The 18,622-nt window shown below is 42.3% G+C and overlaps 1 protein-coding gene across 6 annotated transcripts in view; it reads right to left on the bottom strand.

The window, feature by feature from the left end:
* Window positions 1-1,918: 1,918 nt before the first annotated feature.
* LOC120401313 (gamma-aminobutyric acid receptor subunit rho-2) overlaps window positions 1,919-18,622 on the bottom strand; it is a 76,299-nt gene continuing 59,595 nt past the window's right edge. For 5 of the 6 annotated variants that reach the window (XM_039531116.1, XM_039531117.1, XM_039531115.1 and 2 more), the window contains 5 exons: window positions 10,698-10,780; window positions 8,781-8,921; window positions 8,284-8,436; window positions 6,632-6,828; window positions 1,919-2,227 (listed from right to left, as the gene is read on the bottom strand). In XM_039531116.1, coding sequence (XP_039387050.1) covers window positions 1,919-2,227; window positions 6,632-6,828; window positions 8,284-8,436; window positions 8,781-8,921; window positions 10,698-10,780 — 883 coding nt within the window. The remainder of the gene's footprint in view (window positions 2,228-6,631; window positions 6,829-8,283; window positions 8,437-8,780; window positions 8,922-10,697; window positions 10,781-18,622) is intronic. The other variant, XM_039531120.1, reaches the window with a different exon arrangement.

Genomic DNA, 18,622 nt, shown 5'->3' with positions numbered 1-18,622 from the left:
GTAGAGAGTATAGCTGCTCTGTTGGAGAGAGAGAGCACTGCATGCTGGGAAGTATTTTCTCTGTGGGATGTACTTTTCTGTTAGAAATCAAGGCAGCCCTTGAGTTCCTGGAGAGGTGCCAGGCCTCCCCCTGCACTGTTCTCTGCTTTGAGCTATGAATAGGGCCCTACCAAATTCATGGTCAATTTTGGTCAATTTCACAGTCATAGGATTTTAAAAATCATAAATTTCATGATTTCAGCTACTTAAATCTGAAATTTCATGGTGTTGTAATTGTAGGGGTCCTGACCCAAAAAGGTGTGTGTCGGGGGTGGGGAGTGTTGCAAGGTTATTGGAGGGGGGTGTGTGGTACTGCTACCTTTACTTCTGTGCTGCTGCTGCTGACAGCGGCGCTGCCTTCAGAGTTGGGCACCTGGAGAGTGGCAGCTGCTGGCTGGGAGCCTAGCTCTGAAGGCAGAGCTGCTGCCAGCCGCAGCACAGAAGGAAGGATGGCATGGTATGGTATTGCCACCCTTACTTCTGTGCTGCTGCCTGCACAGCTGGGCCTTCAGTCAGCAGCTGTCACTCTCCAGCCACCCAGCTCTGGAGGCAGCAGCATAGAAGTAAGGGTGGCATGTTATGGTATTGCCACCCTTTCTTCTGCACTGCTACTGGTGGGGCACTGCCTTCAGAGCTGGGCACCTGGCCAACAGCCACTGCTTTCCGGCCGCCCAGCTCTGAAGGCAGCGCAGCAGTAAGAGTGGCAATAGTATGACTCCCCCCTAAAATAACTCTGCAAACCCCCTGCAACTCCCTTTTGGGTCAGGACCCCAATTTGAGAAACTCTGGTCTCCCTGTGAAATCTGTATAGTATAGGGTAGAAGCAAACAAAAGACAAGATTTCATGGAGAGAGACAAGATTTCTTGGTCCGTGACACGTTTTACATGGCCGTGGGTTTGGTAGGGCCCTAGCTATGAAGAGAGGAAGCAAAAAGAGCTAGCTGCTCCTGGATAAACTCCCCATTCCTATACACTAATCAAAGGCTCCAGTTGGTTACCTTCCACCTCCGTTACAGTGGAAATCACTCATCATCCATTTATCGTACACCAAGACCAGTTTGTAAGGAGTGAACAGGCTTATTTAAACTTCCAAGTTGTCATTATAAACGAGCTCCAGAGCTCATGCTGCCCAAGTTCAGGGGGTTTCTTCGCTTTACTTTACCATTTCTCCTAATTTTTAATTCAAAACAACGAATTGCCTAGACTTGGTAGAGTGAATTCTGCACCCATGGGAGGTTTGTGTAAGGACTGCAGAATTTTGCCTGATGGCTTGATGAAAGTGTATCCTAAAAAGATGCCATTTGTTTATAAGCAAAGGAAAAAGAAAAACAATGGTCTAAAGTGAGCTCTGTTTTCACGTAGCGCTTTCAATGCAGAGTTATTAAGGAGCCTAACTGTTGTCTATTTCAGGCACCTCAGCACAGCCATAGGAACTCACACTTTAATCCAGCAGTGGTGGCTGGGTGATTCTTTTGTGGTAGTTGCCCTGCCCTAGATTTCCAAAGGCATTTTGGAACCTAACTCCTCTTGAAAACAGTGGGAATTGGCACCTAACTCCCTTTGAGGATCTGGGCCCCAGTGCACATCAGGCACTATCAGCATTGTCCAGTATATATATATATATACTGTATATATACAGTAGCTGTTGGGCAAACCAAGAGAGCAGAGGGCAGATGGGGGTTAGGCATACAGAGTAATTGACACCCCAAATTCTCTGGGAAGCCTTTGGATGAATGTGCCTGTTGCAGGATATATCCAGTGCTTTATGCTCCACACGTACAATAGGAGAATTGGTTTTCTAGCTTAACAGCCAAACTGATTTTTTTTTAAAAAAAAAAACACCCACTTAGTCCTGTAAAGGGCTTCTGCCTCAGTATTTCTAGCAAAAGACAGACCAGTATATCAAGTTAAAAAATATATAGGTGCCTGGGAATATTATTCTTGAGTATTTATCAATCGCATGAGTGTTCTGGATGATGCGCAAGCCAACATGGCCTTTCAGCCCTCTCTTTCTCGATGAATTAGATTCATTGCTCATGGCCAAATGAACCACCATCTTGTCTTGTTTTTCTTCCTCAATCACTATCTGGCTTCTTGTGTATCCTGCCAGGCTGTTGGCATCAGATTCACTGTAGGATCCATCCAGCATCATGGTTTTTGTATTAGGTATTCCACATGTACATGGAAACTGAGAACAGAAACAAACAAGCAAACAATAGTCAAACACTGAACAAAAATACTAGAGGCAAAGACGATACGTTTTTTATGGACAGCTTGTAAAAACTGGAGCTGCACGTTATAGTTCAACTGTGATATGTTTCTCTATTAAAGCTTAAGTTTTCTGAAATGAAAAGTTGCTGACTAGCCATACTGGTTACAACTTTATATTGTGTCCGGCTTTGTTTCTGAAATCCTATGTGGAAATTAGGGATGGGAAATTGGTTTGATTGAAATTAAACCTGACCAGAAGTTTTTCCCAGTTAATTCAATTCCCTCTGGCTGCTTTTGCATTCCTTTTCATGTTCAATTTCTATGGATAAGAGACAGTAATGTTTGTGGAAACAGCATTTTAAGCAAAGATGAGAAAAATATTGACAGAAAGTAAGTTTTGATGTCCTAAATGTAAGTATTCCCTCTGGAAACCTGATTCTAAAGCTTACACATATCCAGCCAGAGAACAGGAAAAATATCTGGGGTGAAATTCATCCCACTTGTCTAATCAAAACAGCTAGTGCATCTGGAATTCTAAATAGCAAATACTCATAAGCACACTGCTCATGAACTGACCAAGAATAATTTGGCAAATAATTGTGGACAACAAATCAAACTGCTCACAGACAATTCATATACTGGAAAAAGAGACTATTGTCTCTGTTCCAGTTGTAGCAAAATGATGTGGCTGTGCAATGCACATGGGTTCAAGTACTGTCACAAGAACTGTGGTATTCTTCAGACCTAGGCTACAACACAGTTGTTCTAAATAGTTTGTTCCCATCAGTGATGGGATTTTTTTAGAACTCTGTTTGACTACAACCCAATTTAAACTGTGTTTATAACACATTTTATACTTAACTTGAAGGCAAGTGTAAGTACAGGTGGAACCCATGATCTTTTAAATGTAATTTTATTTTTGTCTCTCTTTAAGCAGCCATTATATTCCTTAATATCAAACTCCCTCTTCCCCCGCCATGTTATAGGGGAGGATTAAATCAGGATTCTTAGCATCAGGCCCCTCAGTTGACCAATCCAGAAACAATAGTAAGCACCAGGTTGCTACAGGCCAATTGCTGCAGGACCCAAGAGGAAGAGAAATACTGTTGATCCAGGTAACTGTTAGCCCCTAGGTCAGATTATGATTTGGCTTGAGAGAAGGTCACAGACAGTGACTAGGAGCTGAATGACTCTGATTTGTTTAATAGGTGTTGTAGACACTGCCAGGTGTCTAGGAAGATAGTGGGAGGAGAAAGCAAGCCCAAAGTTTAGATGGTTCTGGTCCCAACATAGTCTTAATCCATCCCTGAGGTATTCCCATGTACACATGTGCACACACAAATACAGAGAAGAGATGTGCTGAATGACTTCAGGCCACCATACTGCCACAGTCCATTTCTGGGGAGTGCAAAAATCCAAATTTGGATTCCCCTGGGACTTTCACAGCTGAATGGCATTGGCTAACGAGGTCAACATTTATTCCAGTGAGAGACAATAGTCTCTTGTGTCTCTTGAAGAGCCCTCATTCCACTTGGACACTAAGCCACACTTCCCTATAATCCCATTAGAGATAACAAACATAATTTCCTTGACCATCCTTAATGATTATTATTGCCTTGTATCTGAGGGTAAAAAAAAAAACTTTTGATGTGTATAATCAGCCTTTTCAGCCTGCTTCCTTTATTGCATAATGCTACAGTTCAGTGCAGGGATATCGACAATTGAAAGAAAATTTGTGACATAAATGATAAATTGTGCCATCACTGAACTGTCCTCTTTTTACCATGGTGACAGATAATGAAAAAACTAATGATATTTTACTTCCCATAAAAATGACCTTCTCTGGGTCAGTAGAATTTAGCAAGGCTGAATTATTAATTATTATTTGCTAAGCACTGATGATGGGGTCAGAGTTTAAGACAGGACAGAAAGAGTCTATGCTCTGCGGATCTTATAGTCTAATAGAGAGGCACAGATACAACAAGATGCATTGAAATACCCACAGGAGTTGGCAGGCTTAAGTGAAGCTGTGTGTGTGTGATAGTTTTCCTGAATTCATTCTCTTCTCCTCTAAACAATGTTGGGAGGGAAAAACCATTAGACATGAATAAGCATTTGTCATGGAAACAGGGCCGGCTCCAGACCCCAGTGCGCCAAGCGCGCGCTTGGGGCGGCATGCCGCGGAAGGGTGGCAGGCGGCTCCGGTGGACCTCCTACAGGCATGCCTGCGGAGGGTCCGCTGGTCCCGCGGCTTCCGTGGAGCATCCTGAGGCGTGCCTGCGGAGGGTCCGTTGGTCCCGCGGCTTCCGTGGAGCATCCTCAGGCATGCCTGCGGGAGGTCCACCGGAGCCGCGGGACCAGCGGACTCTCTGCAGGCACGTCTGCAGGAGGTCCACCGGCGCCACGGGACCGGCGACCGCCAGAGCACCCCCCGGGGCATGCCGCACCTGCATGGAAACAATGAGAATATAGGGGGGATTTGAAAGAGGGAGGAGCCTTGGAATGGCATGTTAGGATTTGGAGGTTATTCTATACATAGAGTATAAAATGGGAGGAGGCACAAAGTGATGATGTTTAAACTTGATATAGAGGGAACTGGTGGAGGGATTCAAAAGTAACATCATTGTCCAATCATCAGGCAAGCAAGATAACTTTTGCAGCTGCATTTTGGACAGACTGAAGATGTATCAGAGAGAGGATTGCCTCAGTAATCAAGGTGGGAGATAACCAGGGCACAGACAAAAAGAAAGATCGTATTTTTTAAATGGGAAGGAAGAAGTGGCATGATTTAGGGAGAGGAGGGAGTCAAAAATGACCCAGAGGTTCAAAGCTTCAATCATTGTTCAGAAGGATGGTGATTTGGTGAATGGCAATGGCGAAGGAAAGGAGGTTTAGGGGGCCAAATAAAAAGTTCAATTTCAGCAATGTTTTGTGTGATCTGGCAGTGAACTGTCCAAGGTATGTTGCAGAAACACTAAGATATGCAGGCCTGGACATCAGGAAACATGGCAGGCTGAAAGGCAGATTTGTGAATTATCAGCGTAGAGATGATAGTGGAAGTTGTATGAGTGGATGAAGCCATGCGGTGACAAGATGTAGAAGGAGAAGAGAAGCGCACCACAATTAGAGTCCTGTGGAATTCCTGTAAAGAGCAAGAGAGCCACCCAAGAAAGTATAGGTTCTCAAAAGCCAAGGGTGGACAGGATATTAAGGAGGAAGCAATGTATTGTTGGGTACAGAGAGGTATCAGATAGACTGTAGTACTGAAGGTTGCAGAGGGCTTATGGAGAAGAAGAATGGAGCAGAATACATTAGACTTGGCCAAGAAGAGATCATGAGAGGCCTTGGTGACAGCAGTTTCAATGGAGAGGATGGAAACCAGATTGGAATGAATCCGAGACTGAGGTAAAAGAGAGAAAAGGCAGTAGTTGTGAGCAGCTTCTTCAATGACCTTAGCAGTGTCAGGGAGGTGGAATGGTAAATGGAGAGACAGTTGAGGGATACTATTAGCATAATAGTAATGCGTAACTAGGAAATGATGGAATCAAAGGGACAGCTGGAGGGATGGAAAATAGAGAGTAAGTGGGACCTCAGACTGCATAACTGGGCCAAAGGAGGAAAGCTTATTGATGGCCAATGGACTGTGGCAGAATAGCATGAGGTGAAAGAGGCTCATGACAGATCTTGAAGATTCAGGACTGAGGAACAGACTGACTAGAGAAGAGAGAGATAATATTTACACACAAACTCCTTGGGATACCAACCATGGGAAAGGAAGTACAGAAAAGGTATTCATCCATTAAATGGGCTTTCAGTGAAACAGGTACATTTTTTAAAAAAGATTCTTTTAAATTACCCAACAGCATGAGTGAAAACCATAAAAATGATCCAGTTAGCACCATGGCCTTTCATGGCACATTAAAAGAATAAATATAAAGATTGTTTGTTGCTCAAGTGTGTTTTGTGCCAAGGAACAATTCTACTATTACCTTTATTGAACCCAATTTTTTAAATGTACCAGATTGTGAGTTAGAAGTCTTTAATTCACTCAGAATAATTCATTAGCTGTAACTTTAAAAATAAATTGTGGTGATCACAGGGAAATATCAGTCTGGATTTCCCCTTTCTTACCCTCCACGTATGGTCTTTGCCAAAGTCCCAGGTTGCAAACATCCCCAATTCTGATCTTTGTTTTGTTCTCTCTTCCTTTTGTACAATAATCAAAAGAGACCAACTCCTGTTTTTGTGGTGTCAGCATTTCCGTGTCAGCTTCAGCATTGTAGACGCATTAATCACACACCATGAATGTCAGAGTTTTCCCATTCCTTGTCCCAAAACATCCAATATAAAGCACGTCACATGTAAAAAGATTGTCTCTCACCTTCTCTCGCAACTTCCTTTCCTTCCGTTCTTGCACCGTTGTCAGGTAATTCACTGCTGCGTATTCCAACACTGAGAGAAAGACGAACACAAAACTGACCCAGAGATAAATGTCCACAGCTTTGATGTAGGAAACTCGAGGCATGGAGGCGTTTACACCAGTGATGATTGTTGACATGGTCAGTACCGTAGTTATCCCTGGAAAAAATCCCCACAAAAATGTACTTCATATGCCAGATATAGTTCAGAAGGCATCTACTATTAATTAGTTTTGTCTCAAAATACAGTACTGTCCTCAGCACCACTCATAGCCTGTAGAAATGATGTATTGGGTCATCTTGTCTAGCTGCCTCACAATGCAGGATTTTTCCTTACACCGCGTTCTTGAGCATTTTTAAATGCGATGGAGCAGCCACCACTTCCCTTGTGATTCTCTTTAACTCTCTAGTGTTTAATTAGGAAGTGATGCTTCAGCCTTAACCTACAGGGGCCGCTCATTAGATTGAGGAAGTTGTTCAGCCTAGAATGCCATTTAGTCATTTTTTTCCTGCTTTAGCTATCATCCAGGGTGCCAGTGGTGATAAGGACTCTTGGTTCACTGAGAGCACCAATTTGTTTTACACAGTTCACCAAACAGCAGTCAACGACCAATGACTTTTGGTCACTGCTGAAGTGGACTTGACTCGAATCATTGTCTCAAAAGCTGAAACCCATTTATGTTAAATCCTGTGTGTGTGTGTGTGTGTGTGTGTGTGAGCGTGCACACGTGTGTGTGTGTAAATGTCTTGCATGACATGATGTGACAGAAAAGCCCTCATGTGCTCACCTTAGCTAAGGTGATTGAAAAGTTCTTAATGGCATACACTGTATCCATAGTATAAATTTTTCAGTTAAGCAGGTACTCTGTGGTGATAAAAGTAAAATAATTTCCCTAATTTTCACCAGTTTGCAATAGCCACTTAACAATGGAGTGCCAGAGCCAAAGAGCATTTGTGTGACTTTAATCAGGTCATTCCAAACTAGCGAAGTTCTTTCACTTGAGCAGACTCTGTTGGTTTTTTCAGATGCTTGTTATAGTGCGTATCTCTATGAGTATCGCAAACTATGGGACTAACATACTATTTTTACTCTGTATTTATAGGAAGTCATATGCACTCATATTCAGAGAGATACACTAGACTTTTTATTACATCTCTGTCTCTTTCTGACCTAGGCATTAATAACTGAGCACATCTGTTTCTTTTTTTGTTTTTTAAACAAAAGAAATTCCAACAGTTCTGAATTAGACAAAACTCTAATTTATTTTAATGCCCATTTCAGGATTGTTTGGTTGGGCCTATCATTAGAAATCTTGATTCACTAGTTCACAAACACTGGAATCTCTTTTCTCTGCTTCCTTCTCTTTTTAAAATGCAGTTCCATCTTCTGCCCTGATTTAAATACAGACCAAGAAGATTTATCAATCATGAAGAAGCAATTCGACAATGAAGAACATAAGACAAAGTACTGACCTTAGAGTACTTTAACTATCAGATAAAATACATATGTATTTTCCTAGCATATTTAACAAGTGAAACAGAGAATTCCCCCTCCCCCTACTTCTCCAAATGTAAAGGTTTTTTCACATTCATGGTTGATGTTAATTGCCCTCACCTAATGACACTCTAGCAGGTACAGCTCTGCGATCAATCCAGAAGGACACCCACGATAGCATGACCATTAGAGTGGCAGGGAAATAGGTTTGGAGCAAGAAGAAGAAGATGTGGCGGTGTAAAGTGAAATTTATGTACAGTCTATTGTACCATCCTGTTGGGAGGGGAAAAAAGTGTCATGAAGAGCATTTTAATGACACATACAGAGCTGCTACATCTTTCAGCAAATCATATTTACTGCATAAGAGTAGACAACCTATCATTGTGAATATATACGGGGGGGAGGGGAAATTCTATATTCTTTGCATCATTCACAGGACATAGACTGGAATGAGCTATAATCCCAAAGATGACAAGGGCAAAGGGAAAGAGACTATTACTCAAGTACTTCTTATAGAAATTTCATTTAAATTTCACCTGGCAAATGTTTGGCACTGAACTATAAATATATGGCAATGACTCAAAAGAATAATAAAACCATTTTAAGAAGAATGATACCAGTGCTACTGTAGAAAGCGAGTCTGGAAGTAGTATGAAACTTTTGTATCAAAAACTGAGACAAGGAAATCTTTTCATCGGTTTTCAGGGATTCATTCCCATTTTTCCAGTAAAGCATCAGATCTTCATCAGTATAAGCATCTGCAGAAAAGAAGAAAAGAAAAAAAGGCACAATGTGACTTGGCTTTAGGATATTTCACGTAAACAGTCAGTATAAATAGTAACTATGTGTGGATAAGGAACATATTAGTGAGATTCACAGATTATTCTAAGGCCCCAGTCCTGCATTGTGATCTGCTTGGTGCAGAGGTCCATGTTTCATGGAGTCTGGTGCATGATCAGGCTCTCAATTGGGGAATATCATAAATACTAGTGAGGACAGATTAATAATGCAAAGGGTACTAGAAAGGTTGGAAGTATTGGTGGAAAATAACATTGAATTCTGTTCGGAAAAAACGCAGATGAATTTATCTGCAGAAAATAACCTGAAACACAGATACATCTTTGGAATGCAGTAATGCCAAATAAATAGAGTTTTTAATGGACAGTAGATTAAATAAGGCTCTTGCCATACAATGTAATGTAGCAGCACAAAAAGTCAAACTAAAGACATCACATCATATTCCAGGTCTGCCTTTATACAGCACTGGAGTATAACTAGAATGGTACATTTCTGATCACCACACTACCAGAAAAATGTAGACAAACTGGTGGAGATTCAGAGATGAACACCAGAATTGATTAAGGGGCTGGAAAGATGGGTTTATGAGGAAAGATTATAGCAAGTAATTACGGTTAATCTGGCCAAATTTAGGGGGAAAGTGAGAGACAGCCATCTAAAGTGTTATTTGAAAGATGTAACTGAAGGTGAGAGGTATCACTGTAGGTAACAAGTATTTGAAGGGTATAAACACAACACAGAGGAATTATTTTGTGTGCTATGTGAGGAGGAGGAAATTTAGCAAAGGAAAATAATGAGGGAGGAAAAGGAGGAAATTTAGCAAAGGAAAATTTAGGCTAAATATCTAGAGAAACATCAGAACAATTAGGGAATTGGTCTTGGAAGACTGAAGAATAGTCTCCCAAGGATAACAGTGGAAACACTGTTGTTTAAGACATTTAGGACTGGATTTACAAAAACATTTAGGCCAGAGTTTCTCAAACGGGTCGCCGCGATCGGCCAGACCTGCGGATGGGGCAGGTACACACAGGCCCAGCCCACCAGGGGCTTTCCCTACACAAGCGGCACCCCCTGTTTGAGAAACTCTGGCCTAAATCCTTTTGTAAATCCAGCCCTAAATGTCTTAAACAACAGTGTTTCCACTGCTATCCTTGGGAGACCTTTGAGTCCCATTAAGTTGAACGGAATTACCCAAGTTGAACTCAGTGGGACTGCTCATGTACTTTAGTACTTGCAGGATCAGGCCTATTGTTTGTAAAGCACGTTAGAGTCTTTGGGGATGAAAGGTACATAAATTGAGAAGAGTAGCAATTATTATCTGTGCTCCATGATGGCTTCAAACATCATCTCCTAAACAGAGCCAACCAACACAGCAGAAATTCTGAGTTTTCCCTCCAAGCCAATGTGTTGTAATAGTCACCACCCCATGGAGTAGGACCCTAGTTTGACTTTTGTTGTTTTTAATTTGTGTCATTTACTACAAACTCCATCTCTCTCTCTCTCTCTCTCACACACACACACACACACACACACACACACTCAATCCCTTCCTCCCTCCACAAATAAGAACCCGATCCAAAGCCCATTGACTCAGTGGGAAAAATGCTCATTGACTTCAACAGGCTTTGACTCAGGCTCTAAAATATTATTTGTCTTTATTCTGAAGTATGTATAACCAACCAATGTGTACAGTCAGCTAAGGGGGACTTGCAGCTAAGAACGTCTATACAACTTACAGCTTTCCAGCTCCAGAGAACACGTCTGTGAGTCCAGGGGAAATCGACTGAAGTCCATGTTGCACATTGCGGTCACTGTGATCCTAGAAATCCAAAGAGGAAAGGTCACTTCCTAAAAGAGACACTATATTCTGGAGAAGGTAGAGGAAATGTGTCACAGGGCACAGACAATATAAATTTTAAATAGATAAAAATCATTTCTGAGCTTTAAGAACAGAAACTGTGCATAATGTGTTAACATAAAAGAACTAAGGCCTGGTCTACACTAGGAGTTTATGTCGAATTTAGCAGCGTTAATTCGACTAAACCGTGCACCCGTCCACACCAGTAAGCTAATTAGTTCGACCTAGAGGGCTCTTTAGTTCGAATTCTGTACTCCTCCCCGACAAGGGGAGTAGTGCCAAATTCGACATGGCTCTGTCGAATTAGGCTAGGTGTGGACGGAAATCGACCTTAGTAGCTCCGGGAGCTATCCCACAGTGCACCACTCTGTTGACGCTCTGGACAGCCGTCCGAGCTTGGATGTTCTGACCAGCCACACAGAAAAAGCCCCGGGAAAATTTGAATTCCTTTTCCTGTCTGGCCAGTTTGAATCTCATTTCCTGGTTGGACATCGGGGCGAGCTCAGCAGCACCGGCAACGATGCAGAGCTCTCCAGCAGAGGAGTCTATGCAATCTCTGAATAGAAAGAGGGCCCCAGCATGGACTGACCAGGAAGTCTTGGATCTGATCGCTGTGTGGGGCGAGGAGTCTGTGCTTTCAGAGCTGCGCTCCAAAAAACGGAATGCAAAGACCTATGAGAAGGTCTCCAAAGCCATGAGAGACAGAGGATACAGCCGGGTGCAACGCAGTGCCGTGTGAAAATCAAGGACCTGAGACAAGGCTACCAGAAGACCAAAGCGGCAAATGGACGCTCCGGAGCCCAGCCCCAGACATGCCGCTTCTACGAGGCACTGCATGCCATTCTCGGTGGGTCTGCCACAACTGCCCCACCAGTGACCGTGGACTCCGACGATGGGATAGTGTCGACGGCCAGTTCCTCGGCGATGTTCGCAGACGGGGAAGATGAGGAAGGGTTTGTGGAGGACGAGGCAGGCGACAGCGCTTACAACACTGGTTTCCCCGAGAACCAGGATCTCTTCATCACCCTCACGGAGATCCCCTACCAACCCTCCCCAGCAGTTACCCCGGACCCTGAAGGATCAGTCGGTAAGTGCTTTAAACATGTAAACTTTTATTATTAATGTAACAGGAATCTGAACTATGTGAAAAGGAGGTCTATATATATGGGGATAGAACAGAAATCCTCCTGGGAGATCTCCACGAAGCTCTCCTGGAGGTAATCAAAAAGCCTCCGCAGGAGGTTCCTGGGGAGTGCTGCCTTATTGGGTGCTCCGTGGTAGAACACTTTTCCGCGCCAGGCTTTCATGAGGTATTCTGGGAGCATTGCCTCCACGAGCATGGCAGCATAGGCCCCTGGTTTGTGCTGGCTTTCACGCAGCATGCGCTCTCTATCTCCTTCAGTGACCCTCCTCAGGGTGATCTCGCTCGGTGACTCCTGCATCTAATTAGGGGAATTACTGTAATGTTACGCCTGGTCCAAAGTATTTTTAAAAAATCTATAGACAGACGGCGTAGCAGAGACTCAGCACGCTGCTGCGTGACAAGCGTAACGGAAAGCCAAAGAATCAAATGGACGCTCATGGAGGGAGGGAGGGGGGACTGAGGATGCAAGCTATCCCACAGTTCCTGCAGTCTCCGAAAAGCATTTGCATTCTTGTCTGAGCTCCCAATACCTGTACGGTCAAACACATTGTCCGCGGTGGTTCAGGGCATAGCTCGTCAATGTACCCCCACCCCCCACCCCCAGAAGGAAAAGGAAAAAAAATCGTCTCTTGACTCTTTTAAATGTCACCCTATGTGTACTGAATGCTGCTGGTAGACGCGATGCTGCGGCACTGTACTGTAGCAGCCTCCCCCCACCGCCTCATGGGTGGCTGACAGTACAATATGACTGGTATCCATCCTCATCATCAGCCTTGTGGCAGATGGTGTAGTGCAGTAGGACTGCTATCCATCCTCGTCATCAGCCCATAAGTAGACGGCCTGCTAACCGTCTTCATCATAGCAACAGGGGGCTGAGCTCCATCAGCCCCCGCCCTTCATGTGTAAAGAAAAGATTCTGTACTGTCTGGACTATCATAGCAGCAGGATGCTGGTCTCCTCTCCCCCACACTGCTTAATGTCCTGTCTGGACTATCATAGCAGCTGGAGGCTGCCTTCCCCTCATTTCATTTCACTAACAAGTCACTGTTTCTTATTGCTGCATTCTTTATTACTTCAGCACACAAATGGGGGGACACTACAACGGTAGCCCAGGAAGGCTGGGGGAGGAGGGAAGCAACAGGTGGGGTTGTTGCAGGGGCCAGTAGTTGAAGAGTTCCTTGTCAGTGTCCAAGGCGCCTGTATAGGACTTCATGAGGCAGGGCATTAGCGGGTAGGCTGGGTCCCCGAGGATCACTATAGGCATCTGCACATCCCCAACAGTTATTTTGTGGTCCGGGAAGAAACTACCTTCCTGCAGGCGTCTAAACAGACCAGAGTTCCTGAAAACACGCACGTCATGAACCTTGCCCGGCCACCCGACGTTGATGTTGGTCCACCAGTGCTTGCAGCACCATTGAAAAGAAGCCCGATTTCTCAGCAGTTGACTGTGGAAGAGGTGGACGATAAGGTGCAAGGAGTTGACAACGGCCATAACTGCAGCGGGCTCCATGCTCGCAGTGCTGTGGCGTCCGCGCTGTCACTGACCAGAAAAGTGCGCGAACAGATTGCCCGCCGGCGCTTTCAGGGAGGGAGGGCAGGAGTGATGGTTCAATGATGACAGTTACCCAAAACCACCCTCGACACATTTTTTCCCCCAGCAGGCATTGGGGGCTCTATCCAGCATTCCAATGGACAGCAGGGACTGCGGGAACTGTGGGATAGCTGCCCACAGTGCACCGTTTCCAATATCGACGCTTGCCCCGTTAGTGTGGACTCACAAAGTCGAATTAGTGTCCTTAGTGTGGATACACACATTCGACTTCGTAAGGTCGATTCCACAAATTCGACGTAAGTTGAATCGAACTACTCTTGTAGTGTAGACATACCCTAAGAAACTTCCTAATCAGTACAGAGGCCCTGCCCTTCAGACATAGACATGGTTGGATGTGCACAGGCCATGTGAAGGGTTATACCTCATCTGTATGCTCATGATTTCCATGGTTGGTGTGGAGCAGTTTGGCTCCTAGTCCACTTAGAGTAGCTTCCAGGGACTGTTGTAATAGGTTGGGGCCTCTGAACACTACTGCAACTCAAACAGCAAACAATAATGATATTTTTAGTGTATTTGAGTGTGTTTTATTGAATCTCTGCCTTATATTAAATTGGTTTCTTCTAAAAAAAAATATTTCACTGGGTTCCAGAGTATAATGCTTCCTTTACGTCCAGCAAGGTTCAAGCTTCCTGTTCTTTCCTTATTTTGCCTTCACTCCACCTCAGTCACTACAACAGACCCACCTGAGTTCCACATGCATAAATCAGCAACAATAGCATGAAAGGCCCCTCGATCTATTTACTATTAGGGGAAAGCTGCTTTTCTTAGTGCTGGATCAATCTTGTTTAAACTGTGAGGGCTGATTATTATTGGTGGAGTGGGGGGCAGCTATTTTTCCAGTAGTAAGATTTGCCTCTGTTAAATTCACATCTGACCTCGGGATCTGAAACAATCCCGGCTTGAGTTTATAAATCTGAATCTAATCAGCCCTAATGTTACTTTACCAGGGAACCAGGAGGTTTTTACTCATGGACTGATTTGAAGTGAGGCTCTAGATTCAGTAGGGACAGTCCAGATGTGAGTCATTACTTTAAAGTTTATAGTCCTGTTTATGCTGACTCTGACTGCTTCCCTGGTTCATTTCAGATGTTGACGAAGAACCTTTCTGCTGATCAAGGGACTATGGGCCAAATTCTGCCTTGACCTACACACCAATAACCCTAATGAAGTTACTGGAGTTGTATTGTTTATAAACCAGAGCAGAACTTAGCGAAAGCAGATTTTTGGAGCTCAGACAGTGCTGCTATCATGGTAACAATTTCTCATAGTTCTCTACAGTGTTGTCCATCATAGTTAAATACTGTATAACTTTGTGTCATGACAATATGACATTTTCCTTCCTAATACATGTAGTTATTAACAATTCATTAGTCAGAGAACACAGAAACTCAACCTGTCAATTAATGTGCAGTATACACCAAATGGTCTTGAACTTATATGTCCCTAATGTGATTTTGTGAACCCTGCTTATATGCATACTGCCAAAAGACCACAAGGAGAGTATATTCATACTGCCAAGGTGCACGTTTACTTGGTCTTAACCTTGTGATGATATTGTGAAGCAAATTAAAACAATGTGCCCCGTTTTTTTTATCTGCTGTATGTTGAAATTGATGAGCAATAAGTCTTAAGAAAAATAATTATTTTATTAAAACAAATGTGCATTGCACGTCATTCCCTTATCCTGGGCTACTCTCTCTCTCACTTAGGTACTTATATGGCCCCCCGTTGCCGAGCATCTGAGCAGCTCATGAGCTTTATTGTATTTGTCTTCCCCAACACCCTTGTGAGGTAGGGAAGTGCTATTATGCTCATTTTACAGATCAGGAATAGAGAAACTAAGGGCCAGATTCACAAAAGTACTTGGGAGCCTAAACCAGACTTAAGTGCCTAACTCCCATTTTTAAGGTTCACTACAATCCACAAAACTCCTTCCTGGATGCCACCTAACCCTGTAGGTGCTTAAATTCACTCAGTGCCTAAAGTTTCATTATAAAAATTCCCCAGTTTCTGTCTCTGGGCATGCACATTGCTGCTTCACTCTAGCTACCCAGATGCCTATCTCCCCTCTAAGCCCTAGAGCGATCCACAAACCAGGGGAAGGTAGGTGGAGGAGTACCTAACCCATCCATAGGGACTGATTCAGTAGGTCTGCTCTGAAGCTGCTTGCTGGATTGGGTCCCATTCAAAATCCTCATAGTAGTGAGAATGGTGAGATTACAAGCTTGGTTGATGAAGTTAATAATGTGGGTGTAATATACACCGGACCCTCACAAGAACGCACGTCTATATAAAGCAAATTCGCATATAATGCGGTTGCAGCCATGGATCCCAAATTTAATTACTTTAATTGCAATTCCTCTAGTGAGGGTCTGGTGTATTTAGACTTCTGTAAGGCCTTTGACTTGATACCACATGACATCTTGATTAAAAAACTAGAATGATATAAAATTAAAATGGCACACATAAAGCGGATTAAAAACTGACTAATTGATAGGTCTCAAAATCTAACTATAAACAGCATAATCGAGCATGTTTGTTTCCAGGCAGGTCCTGTAGAACCATTCTGGGCTCTATGCTATTTAACATTTATATCAATGACCTAGAAGAAAACTTAAAATCATCGTTGATAAAGTTTGCAGACAATGCAAAAACTGAGTGACTGGTAAATGATAATGAGGACAGGACACTGATTCAGAACAATCTGGATCACTTGGTAAATTGGGAGCAAGCAAACAATATGCATTTTAATATGGATAAATATAAACATATGTATCTAGAAACAAAGAATATAGGCCATAGTCACACAATGGGAGACTCTATCATGGGACGCAGTGACTCTGAAAAAGATTTAGTGGTATGGCAGATAAACAGCTGAACGTGATTTCCCAGTGTGACTCTATGGCCCAAGAGCTAATGTGATCCTGGGGATGATTCATGAACAGGGGAATCTTGAGTAGGAGGAGAGAGCTTATTTTACCTCTGTATTGGCTACTGGTATGACCACTGCTGGAATATTGTGTTCAGTTTTGGCGCCCACAATTCAAGAAGGATGATAATAAATTAGAGATGGCTCATAGAAGAGCCATGAGAATGATTAAAGCATTAGAAAAGATACTCTGTAGTGATAAATTCAAGGAGCTCAATCTATTTATCTTAACGAAGAGAAGGTTAAAGGTTGACTTGATTACAGTCCATAAATATCTACATGGGGGGAAAATATTTAGTAATGAGCTCTTCCATCCAGCAGAAAAAGGTCTAACACTATCCTATGGCTGCAAGTGGAAGCTAGACAATTTCAGACTAGAAATAAGGTTACATTATTAACCCTGAGAGTAATTAACCATTAGAATAATTTACTACGGTTGTGGCGGATTCTCCATCAATGACATTTTTAAAATCAAGATTGGATGTTTTTCTAAAAGCTCTGCTCTAGGAATTATTTGGGGAAAGTTCTATGGCCTGTGTTACACAGGAGGTCAGACTAGATGATCACAACGGTACCTTCTGGAATCTATGAATCTGTAAATTTGGTGGTGCTTTTTGTTAACCAGGATACACTGTATCTATATACATTTATTTAAGCTATGATATTGCTTAACTTACATTTATTCAGATTCTTAACTTTTACATTTTTTGTGTTAGAAAATGGTCAACGGTGCAGTTCTTGTATATTAGATGATGATTCATTTTTATGTGTGATTTGTGTCAAGCTCTTTGGATGGAAATTCAAATTAAATTTTAAATGCCTCAAACTAGCATTTTCAATTTTTTTTATTTGTTAAATAAAACGACCTTAACTATCCTGGATCCATAAGAAAAATACAGTAAGTTTACTAAAACATGTTTTGCATTTAAAAACAACTGATTTATTAAACAAAGGAAGTATTACCTGTAGTTAGTGAATTGAACTGATTGTTTCTGGTCATCAAGTCTGGCAAGATTTTAGAACTAGTAGATCTCATTCTTTCCCATCTAGTTTTTATTAATAGATTTGAAGAGGCAAAACAAGCTTTCCTGTTTTTTCAATTTCCATTGTTTTTTTAACTTTGAATTAGCTAGTCAGTGAACTAAACTAGTTGAATAAACTGAAATGAAAAAAAATATTCTCCCTGCAACTGCAGAAAAGGCTACTTGCTGTCAAAAGTTGGATTAGCACTTCAACAAATTCTGGTTTCAGGTGCTTCACCAGTGCCTTCCAACAGGTGAAGTGGGTTGACTTTCTTTAAACCTTGCCAGCAAATATATACTGCTTAATATTATTATTTTTATTTAATTTAAATTATTTCAATAGATTATTTTAACTTTCGGCCTTAACATAAATTGTCCTAATTTTGAATTTAATTTTAAATAGGTGTATTTTTTTAAAAAACAAACCTGTATTTAATTTACATTAAAAAAATTCCATTTAAATCAAAATCCAATTTAAATTTAAAAAATCCAATTTTTAATTTAAAAAAACCACCGGGATTATTATCGACCCTGGTCTAAAGGAACTCTGAAAAGCCCTGCAGCCCTTGGGTTCTCCTATCTATCTGGGTCGCATTTTCCAACACATACTTCTTATCTTATCCATCTGGAGGAACCAAAGTCCTTGATGCACTACAGTACTGGGGTGTTGCCTCAGAATTCTTTCAGCCAGTAATCTGCCTGAGAATCAGCTACTAAGGTACATCTTTTAGCAGCCACTTCAGCCTCAATTAGCTTTGGTTAAAGCTTGGTAGTGATGTGTAACTTATCCCAGAAAACAAAGAGAATGGCTGTATTTCTAGCAAATATGAAGCAAAAATTGACAGTTTTGGATGTCACCATCTGGTGTACTGCAGAGCCTAATTTAAAGCACATATTGACTGAAGGACAAACACTCCTGATGCACTAAGCTATTCTCTGACCATTGAGGGTTAGGAGGCTACTTTCCTTGGGAGCAGATCATCCTATAATCTCTTACTATGTGGATTCTTGCATCTTCTTCTGAAACACGGTACTGATCAGTGTTGGAAATAGGACATTGGACCAGATAGATCACTTACTTGATCCTGTATGGCAA

This window comes from Mauremys reevesii, linkage group 3 (genome assembly GCF_016161935.1).
Source record: "Mauremys reevesii isolate NIE-2019 linkage group 3, ASM1616193v1, whole genome shotgun sequence".
Classification (NCBI taxonomy): domain Eukaryota; kingdom Metazoa; phylum Chordata; order Testudines; family Geoemydidae; genus Mauremys; species Mauremys reevesii.
This window is presented reverse-complemented; position numbering and strand designations above follow the sequence as displayed.